Below are 10,267 nucleotides of genomic sequence, written 5' to 3' on the forward strand. Positions count from 1 at the left end.
TTTGTGTCCTGTTTGCCTTACACACCTGAGTTATGTCATTGAAGCCAATGGGTCTCTTAAAGTGAATGAGATTCAGCCTGCACATAGATGGGCTCTGACAAGGTACCATGCGCCCCCTGGGAGAATGAAGTCAATGGCGTTGGGAGCAGTCGGCAGGATCAGGCCCTTAGTAGGAAGAGGTGTCAATTTGAATGAACCGCACGTGGTTTTCATTGCCCTACTTTGTAAACATTCCACTTTTCTAAAAGCCTTAGAACTTAAAGCAATAATTGAAATCAAACACACGCACTCACACATGAGTAGAAAACAACAGTGGATTATTTCCACGGCGGTGCAGTAATGCCCTGTCATCGCTAGGGCGTGGGATGCATGCAACCCCCAAACCCTTCAGTACAGCCGCTTAGGCTTTCAGTCCTGGGGCGGGAAAGGTGGGTGGATAGAGTAGGTGTTCTTCCTTTTAAGACATGATGTAGACCTCCAGCAGGCTGGCCACTGCGTGCATGCGGTAGAAGATCCCGAAGGGCAGGCAAATGTCCACGATGGCAGCCCACATCGAGTAGCCATAGAAGCTGAGTTCCTTGTCATTGTCGAACTGTGGCCGGGCGCCGAATGCTGGCATGATCCAGAGCTGTTTGGAGGTGGGAAGCAAACGGGACAGTCTCAGTGAGAGGGATGGGATGTGGTGAGTGGCTGAAGCTGCTGCTAAGGCTTCAAAGGTCAGAAGATAAATCTTCTAAATTCAGGACCATATGAACGACAGAAAAAGACCTACTGAGTTGGAGGCTCTTTATCTAAATCATCTGTGCCTGGTTTGTTCGGAAGCCGCAGCTCCCATGAAATATGTGTATTTCCACCATAATTTTCCTGTAAATCAAAAGTGCCTTCAAAACACAGGGGAGTCACACTACATTTAATTGGCTTCCCTTAGGGCTTGCAATGAAAAGCGTGGCTGCTAATCGAGTGTAATTGCTAATAAAAAGCAGGCTTCTAAGTGAAGCTATCTGGGGCCAGATTCTTCTCTGACATACACCTGCCAATAGAGATCCTGAGAGTACAATTTGACTCATGGGGTGAAATCCTGGCCCCACTGAGATCAATGGAACTTCTGCCATTGACTTTAATGGAGCCAGGATTTCACGCATGCTACTTAACTATTGATCACCAGACATCATGTCTTTTGCTGTCTAACGTATAAGAAAATGGCTTAGATCGGCCTCTAGATGCCTTTTTCCTAAAAATGTAGCACCCAAGGATTAAGCCTAATGAAAAAATATTGGGCCTGATTCTCCTCTCCTTCGCACCAATTGTACAATGTTATGGGCTCAGTTCTCTGCTGCCGTAAATGGGCAAAACGCCACTGAAATCAAGGGAGTTGTGCCTTGTTCTACCAGCAGAAAATGTTTTCCAGTAACTCCACTGACTTTTATGCAGCTACTTCTGATTTAAGTGAGAGATTTAAGGTAAGAAAAAGGAACATTTTCCTTAGACCATATCCTCCTGGACAGGACCCCCTGCCCTCCACCTGCCCAGCCACCCTCCCAAAAATCCCTTTCTGATTGTCACTTACAATTATGTTGCACAGGAGCAGGAACAAGGAGATCTCCTTTAGGAACTTCCTCCTCCATTTCACCTTCTTGGGGATCATTATGGACTGCACTACATCTGAAGGCTGGATTGCTACCGCACCTTGACTGTGGGGCAACGGGGACGGCTGGGCACTGCCGCTTTCGGGGACGCGGAGGGATACGGCATTGATGTTGACAAAGGTGAGTCCATATAGATCCTTCTGGTGAGGATGAATTTTGTGGTCGTCTTCTGGGGGCTGCCGATGAAGGCCTTCGATGATGAAGATGTTCTGGAAGGTGTGCTGTGCGATCATCAGCAGCGAGTAGGTCAAGTTGAGGGCACTTATGGCATCCCTTGGAGTGCTGGCCACCACAGCCACAATTGAATAGTAGGAGATAGCATATTGCCCCAAGGCAGCCCCCAGCAATAAGGCCATGTCCAAAGTCCTGGTTGGATTCTTGTGGTGGTCCATGTCTCTCTTATCAAACCTGTAGACAATGGAACCTCCGATGCAGACAAGAGACATCAGGCTCAGACAAACTATGTTGAAGGTGTAATACATGATGAGTGCTTCGTCCTTCTTGTCTGGCTGGCTGCTGCTATTCACCTGCACCTCATAAATAATGAGGACAGCCAGGCCGCTCACTAGTATGAACAGCCCCAAAATGATGCCCACAAAGAAGGTCCTTCTGAAGAGCCTGAATTTCAGGTGGTGGATGTGGTGGGTGTGGTGGTCTATGAGGCGTCCAACGTTCTTCCACATCACATACAGCATGGCAGAGGCAAAAAGACTGTACTCAATGTTGAAGGGATACAACCAAAAATAGCCACTCTGGAAGATTTGGCAAATTTGGCTGTCACAGCTACAGCTTTCTGTTGAGCCACTTGCTGTTCCAGCTGGAACAGGAAAAACACATATGTGTTACATTGTTACTGCAGGAAACAAGCACTTGTTAACAGTCCTGAAGAGCCTCATTCTGGAGAATCACAGTCACTAAAATGCAGGACCAAAGATACAAGTAGATCTCATGACCCCGAGACCCAGGGTTGCCTGGACACTGAGAATCCACCCATTGAAACCTCAGCTTTCCTTTGGTTTCTGCCTTTTGGAATTGCTTTCCCTTTATAAAACAATTGGTTTAGTGAACATTCTTCTCTCATCTGGGCCTATCTAGAATCCCTTTCTGCTCTCCCATCCTTGTTCTTTCTTTTGTTCTCTCTCTTTCCTTTTCTTTTCCTCCTCTCCCCTCCTTCTCCTCTGTTCATTCTAGGTTCTCCCTCCATCCCCATGACTCCTGCTGGACACAAAGCAAGACACAAATGCTAAGGTCCAGATTGGAATACCCCAACTCACGCAAGATAGCCCCTTACTTTGAGCTAGGAGTCCCCTTGCTCCAGAAATTAGCTGGCTTTACTAATGGACAAATTACCTTTCATGATCCATCTGTGTGTTCCTTCTGTAACGTTCTGGAATTTTGTGTGTGCTTTATGCACAGACTCGTCCGTTACGGCTGACATCCACACGGCTAGGTTAGTGGTCAACGTCAGCATCAAGCCACACCTGTACGAGAGAAGAGAGAGAGAATCAAGGCAAAGTCTGCTTCTCTGGCACCTTTCCTCTCTAGGCCTCAATGCACCCTTCAAACGTTAGTGAATTAAGTCTCTCCTCTGTGAGGCAGGCAAGTATCATTATCCCCATTTTATATATGGATGAACTGAGGCACGGGGAGGGGAAGTCACTTTCCCCCAGTCACATAGGGAGCCTGTGGCAGGGTCAGGAAGAGGACCCAGGTGTCCTGATTCCCTGTCTGCTGCCCTAGCTTCTTTCTATCATTCCCTTCACTCTTCATACCATTACCTTGCCTGGAAAGCACCAACTAAGTTTCATTTCTCACTGTTTCTGGCTCAGCCTCTCACAGGGCGTGGATGGAAGTATGTAGAGTAATTGGTCAGGGTTGGCCTGTCCAGAAAGGTGGAGCCAGTCTTGCGAAAGTGAATATGATCATCCGAGGTCTGGTTTCTCATTCCATCAGCCTTTTGATCTTCCTCAAGCTCCTTTGTCTTCCTTCCCAATACCGGGGAAGTGACCAGGAATTTTTTTTTTTAAATGCAAGTATTATGTGCTAGTGTAAGGCTGTGCCCCTGGATGGGGATCAGTCTTCCCACTTCTGGATCTTAAAGTGTGAGGTACTAGTACCGGAAGGCCCATTGTAGCTGTCTCATTAACATCTCTCTGTGGCTCATCTGCCACTGGAGGGGGACAGAGTGCCACGCCACGTGGGCCGGGATAACACTGGAGAGGCGCTCAAACCCAAACCCTGGCTCAGCCTCTCAATTATGCAGCTGGCTCCCATTTCTACTGTTTTCTGAACCTAATCTCTGAATGGACCCTCTCCTTTTAGCACGTCAGGGTAGCTGGGAACCAAATGGCAGCTCTCCGCTTTTCACTACAGGGCCATCTCTTGTGTGTGCCTGGTGGGATAATCCTGTAACAGACCCACTGAAAGGAAAGAATGTAGGAATGTTCCCCCAGTAGCTGCAGCTAATTGCAGGGAGGGCTCGGCAGAGGAAGGGGGACGAGTGCAGAAGGGAACACAACCAGCTGGGAGAAATGCTTGCCTGGTAACGTCCAGGTGCACGTGAACGCAGTCTTTGGCAGAAATCCACAGAAAGTACGTCTGGAAGAAATATAAGTGTTGATTAAGACTGAACCTCAAAGCGGCAGTGTCAGACTAGAAACAGACCCGGCCACTCCCACGCTCTGCAGGATGAAAATCAGGCCCTGCCCTATTCTCTGCTGCACCAGACCCGTTATCCCACCCATGCTGCTCCTCTGCCATCCATTCCTGCCCCATTTACTTTGCCTTGTGCTGTAGCCCTCCCATGCTTCCCACTCCACCTCCACAGCTCCTTCTTCTGCCCACCATTGCTGCACAACATGCTGCTCCTGCTTATCCCTTGCTCCCAACCAGCTCTCTCTGCTCCACAGTATTGACATCCCTCAGGGGTTTCCAACCTGGGGGCTGAGACCCCACAGGCAATCATGAACAGATATCAGGGGTTATGGCCATCCTGCCCTCTCCATGTTGCTAAACCCTGGCTAGAACCTGGTTAGGGGTTCATGTGAGCAGTCCTGCAATGCAAATAATAGCAGGTCATAGTATGGAAAAGAGTTATGAACCCTGACCTACAGTAAGTCACCACAGATCAAATATGGTACGGCAGATGGGGAAGTGTTTTCCCTAGGGGAGAGGAGTTTAATCAGCTGAGTTTGTTCTGGTAGGTTAGAATGGATCATGTAGTGAGCTAAGCTCACTGGGCAGAGATTGGTTCCCTGGGAAGGTCAAGCACCATCCCTGAGCTCACCCACCTGCCCCTAGGCACTGAAAGAGCCCACACTCACCTGGATGATTACAAACACAGCCTGCACGAGAGGGTAGATGATTTTGATGGCGGACAGGCAGTTGAGGAAGCTGGAGTAATATCCAGTTTTAAACACGTCCATCACGAGGGTGAAAATGGCAAACAAAACCAGGCCTCCTGTTGAGGAAGCAAAGGCAATTAGAGACGACGTGCGCATGTTGGGGGTGGACAGTGAGCCCACGCTGTCTAGATGGACAGTGGAGGGAGAGAAATGGCATTGCCATGTAGAGGTAGATGGCATTTCGGGCTTCCCCTTTTATAGTGATCCTAGTTTTCTTTTTACCCTAAAGCCTACAAATCCTTTGCACCAACAGCCCTTGGAATGGTGACTGATAAGGCTGAAAAATAACCAAGTACTTTGGAGAACCCTCCCACATAAGGACTGGATCCAGCACGACACAGGTTAATGAGACTGATTATTGGAATCCAACCCTCAGACCCAGAGCACTAAGGAGAGGAAACTTCTGAAGTTCTCTGTGAGTGATGTTTTGAGAAGGGCCTCTAGGAGGCCATCTGGGCAATGCTTTCCTCACAGAGTGCTTACCTTGTGTGGAATCCCATCTTTACCCCCCTCCATCCCAAGGCATCACCCATGGTGGCTTCCTACCTCTCAGCCAGACAGGTCCTGCATGGGAGTCCTTGTAGAGGATGGCGTCCCGGCGCTTGGCGGTGACGATGAGGTAGAAAAGGATCCAGGCAATGCAGATCAGCATTATGATGGTCAGCATGAAAAACACGTCGTAGTCGTGCACAGCTACCTTGTTGAAGGCCGCACTGCTCACCAGGGTGCAGGCCAGTAGCACCAAATTGATGGCCAGCAGGACCGAGAACATGCGGCCTCCTTTCTTCCAGATCTCCTTGGGGTTGTGTGTCAAGGGGGACGAGTGCGGATGGTGACGCAAGGAGCCTGTTGGGCTGGAGGCCGTGCTGTCCTTGTCTTCTCTCTGACCGGAACCCATGATGGAGTCTTCGCGAAGGATCTCACTGTCTGTCCGCACTGGCTCCTCTGTCATGGTTCCACTAATGCCAAAGCCAAGCGTTACTGCTGTCAGGAACAGAACCCCTGAAATAAAAGGATCAGTCCATCTGAATCAAGAATCATAGAATCGTAGGACTGGAAGGGACCTTGAGAGGTCATCTAGTGCAGTCCCCTGCACTCATGGCAGGAATAAGTATTATCTAGACCATCCCTGACAGGGGTTTGTCTAACCTGCTCTTAAAAATCTCCAATGACAGAGATTCCATCACCTCCCTAGGCAATTTATTCCAGTGCTTAACCATCTTGACAGTTAGGAAGTTTTTCCTAATGCCCAACCTAAACCTCCCTTGTTGCAGTTTAAGCCCATTCCTTCTTGTCCTATCCTCAGAGGTTAAGAAGAACAATTTATCTCCCTTCTCCTTGTAACAACCTTTTATATACTTGAAAGCTGTTATCATGTCCCCTCTCGGTCTTCTCTTCTCCAGACTAAACAACCCCAATTTTTTCAGTCTTCCCTCATAGATCATGTTTTCTAGCCCTTTAATCATTTTTGTTGCTCTTCTCTGGACTTTCTTCAATTTGTCCACATCTTTCCTGAAATGTGGCACCCAGAATTAGACACAATACTCCAGTTGAGGCCTAATCAGCACAGAGTAGAGCGGAAGAATTACGTCTTGTGTCTTTCTTACAACACTCCTGCTAGTTGTACATCCCAGATTGATGTTTGCATTTTTTTGCAACAGCATTACTTGATGGACCACATGCAAAATGAGAGTTAACTATGACCCCCAGATCCTTTTCCGTAGTACTGCTTCCTAAGCAGTTTTTCCCCATTTTGTATGTGCGCAACTGATTGTTCCTATGTGGAGTACTTTGCATTTGTCCTTATTGAATTCCCTAGTTTGTCCAGATCATTTTGAATTTTAATCCTATCCTCCAAAACATTTGCAAACCCTCCCAGCGTGGTATCATCTGCAAACTTTATAAGCGTACTGTCTATGCCATTATCTAAATCCATTGATGAAGACTGTGAACAGATCATGACCCAGAACTGATCCTTGTGGGACCCCACTTGTTATGCCCTTCCAGCTTGACTGTGAACCACTGACAAACATGCTCTGGGAATGATTTTCCAATCAGTTCTGCACCCACCTTATAGTAGCTCCATCTAGGTTGTATTTCACTAGTTTTGTTTTTGAGAAGCTCATGACAGGTGGTATCAAAAGTCATACTAAAGTCAAGATGTACCACATCTACTGCTTCCTGCCCCCGCCATCCACAAGGCTTGCTACTCTGTCAAAGAAAGCTATTAGGTTGGTTTGACATGAATTGTTCTTGACAAATCCACGCTGACTGTTACTTATCACCTTATTATCTTCAAGGTGTTTGCAAATTGATTGCTTTATTATTTGCTCCATTATCTTTCTGGGTATAGAAGTTAAGCTGACTGGTCTGTAATTCCTTGGATTGTCCTTATTTCCCTTTTTATAGATGAGCACTATATTTGCCCATTTCCAAGCCTCTGGAATCTCTCCCGTCTTCCATGACTTTTTGAATGTAATCACAAATGGCTCAGATATCTCCTCAGTCAGCTCCTTGAGTATTCTAGGATGTATTTCATCAATCCCTGGTAACTTGAAGACATCTAACTTGTCTAAGTAATTCCTAACTTGTTCTTTCATTATTTTAGCCTCTGACCCTACCTCATTTTCCCTGTTAGATGTCTGATTGCCACTATTTTCTCACAGGGTGGCACCTTTTGTGCAGTGTGCACATGCCCTGCTTCCGCTGTTAGTGGAATGAGATTCAGTATCTGTCCCTGCTAAGGGGAATCATTAGATCTGAAGAAGCCTGTTTAAAAGGGTAGCAAGACATTTCCTCAGTAGCATTTGGTCCCTGAGACCCTATGGGCTGCACTCACTGTTTTGTCACTTTTGAAATCCCAAATCAATGCTTGTGAGAGTGAATTCAATGTCAGTTTAACACAAATATTAACTCCCTTTTAAATGTTTATTGACACGAACTATTGGAAGGCATGAGATGCAGGCAAGACCAAAGGTCTCAGGGCAAATGGCCAACATGGCTGGATTTAAATGCCGGCCACAAAACATGTAGACAAAATGTCATGCTCTCTGCAAAGAAACAGACCTATTACAATGATAAACCTAACAGAATAGGAATCCATTAGAAGAACACAGTGTAGTTTGCAGCAAGCTTAGCCACTAAAACAGGTTCCTTAGCGAGCTTGTCTAGCTTTCCAACTTCTCCAAAGCCTGTTAGAAATAGGTTAAGCTCCATGCTTTATTAATATTTTATAAAACTTTGAATTTATTACTAGGGAAACCTGGGGTGAAGTATCTCTGAGAGCAAAGCTATTATTAAAGCTGAAAGCCATTCCACCAACCTGCTTGTACGCCCGTCACCTGATTCTCCGATCTTACCTGGGCTGCTACACGAGGTTCCTCTTCTCTCAAATCTGGACAGAAGAGGAATTTATACCTATTTGGACATAGTCTTGATTTACACCATCTCTGGAGCTGACAGCGCCGTTTCATAAATTTCTCAGTGAAACTCCCATGATCCATTGTGTGCAATGGGCTGGTTTTAGGGAAGAGAGAGATGGGGAGATAAGAGTTATTTGCCTTTGAAGGGCATGAGGTATGAATGCTACCGAACATGGCATGAGCCTCCCCTCTAGGTCACAGGATCATAGATAAAGATCTGTGATCAAAGATCCATTAGATCAAGTCCAGGCCCCTGCCAGGGCAAGCTAGATTGCCCTGACAGATGATGTATTACATGCTACACTGATTCTCCATTTGATCTTAGTTAACCTTTATGGGCTACTCAGTCCCACTATAAAGTACTCCAGGCATGTTAGACCACTCAAAATTGCTCTACCAACATACTTCAGGCCCTATCTGGACACATGCTTGAGGGAGAGAAAGGAATTCACTCCCATATCCATTCAGTCCTGGGTGCTCCTCAGCCTTTCTCTGCTTGGTCAGTGACTGGGGATGGGGAGGTGTGTTACTGGGGCTGAGTAGGACTTGTTGTCCTCAGTCATTGGATTCCATGCATTGCTCCATCCAAAGGCAGCCCCGGACTTGCTCTGCTGGGGCTGCCCTTCCCCTTTGTCACTGGTTAATTAACTTGAGTTCTCTTCCTTCAGATGACAAGCTGATTTGTCACTGACGGAGTGTACACAAGTAGCATATGCACTGTTCTCCCATGGCTGCTCAGCAGTGGGCCAAAGCCGGTTGCTTAACGGAGGTGGTCTCAATAGGGTCGGGTCAAGTTGTACTCTGTGTTTTGGCAATGGTCACTTAAGACAGAAAGCTATCGGAATGGGCCATTGTACGGCCTTCACTCTAGCTTCACCTCTTCCGTGTGTTTCCTCTCTATTGAACTGGTCTGTCTATGGCACCAATGGGTCTATTTTCTGTTTTTCTTTCCAGTAATTCCCTCTCCTGGGGTTGGGATAGATTGGGCGATAATGTCTCTTCCTTTTGCAACATTGTCCCTGACCATTTCATATCTTTTCCTTACCGTGCCCTCTGCTGGCTGGCATGGGTTTTGCGACACCCTTTTCTGCTCCCCTTGCTCTCCTGTTACTTGTTCTACCTCATTTGTTTGCCTCGACCCACATGTTGCTCTTTCCCCTTACTAAACAGAGCCAAGGAGAGAGTATTTCTTTCACAGAGCAGTTCTCTGAGAACCCCAGGAGTTACAAGAACAGGCCCATTAATAATAAGATGAGAATAACTAATATCTAAGTAACAAATAGTTTGCATTACTATATTGTCTTTCCTCCAGAAGGATACAAAGGGCCTTAAAACTGACAACTATCTCTTTAGCTACCACTTAACCTCTCTGGGCTCAGTTCAGACATGATGTAATATGAAGGGCTGCAAATCCACTGCTGACAATGGACCCCCACACCTGAATTTGGCCCTGGTTGTAGGATACTTACCTGTATCCTTAGAGGGTTGAGAGGGTTGATCAGTTAGTGTTTGCAGAATGCTTTGGCCTAAGTGCCATTTGATTATCACATTAGCCCACTCACCGATGCAGCCTGGAGCTCCACATGTCTCTATCTTTCTCTTCCCCCTTTGTGTTGCCCGGCTCCTTTTTGCCCCTTTCTTGCTTTCACTATCCCTCCCGTTCCCTCCTGTCAGTGATGCTTTCTCTCTCTCGCTCTCAGTCCCTTTTCTGTTCTCTTTCTATTTCCCTCCTTCACCCTTCTCTCCTCCCAGTCCTCTCTGTCTTCCTTCCCCTCTCCTGGGCTCAGCCCTGCCA

At 46.9% G+C, this 10,267-nt stretch overlaps 1 protein-coding gene across 1 annotated transcript; it reads right to left on the reverse strand.

Annotated features, from left to right (window-relative positions):
- Window positions 1-457: 457 nt before the first annotated feature.
- Window positions 458-6,002, reverse strand: OTOP2 (otopetrin 2). Its single transcript, XM_030534904.1, has 6 exons — window positions 5,597-6,002; window positions 4,970-5,106; window positions 4,186-4,244; window positions 2,997-3,127; window positions 1,568-2,463; window positions 458-628 (listed from the first exon to the last, which is right to left on the reverse strand). Exons 1-6 carry the CDS (start codon window positions 6,000-6,002, stop codon window positions 458-460), a joined length of 1,800 nt encoding a protein of 599 aa, XP_030390764.1.
- Window positions 6,003-10,267: the final 4,265 nt, after the last annotated feature.

The sequence above is a fragment of the Gopherus evgoodei genome, chromosome 15 (genome assembly GCF_007399415.2).
Source record: "Gopherus evgoodei ecotype Sinaloan lineage chromosome 15, rGopEvg1_v1.p, whole genome shotgun sequence".
In the NCBI taxonomy this organism is placed as follows: Eukaryota; Metazoa; Chordata; order Testudines; family Testudinidae; genus Gopherus; species Gopherus evgoodei.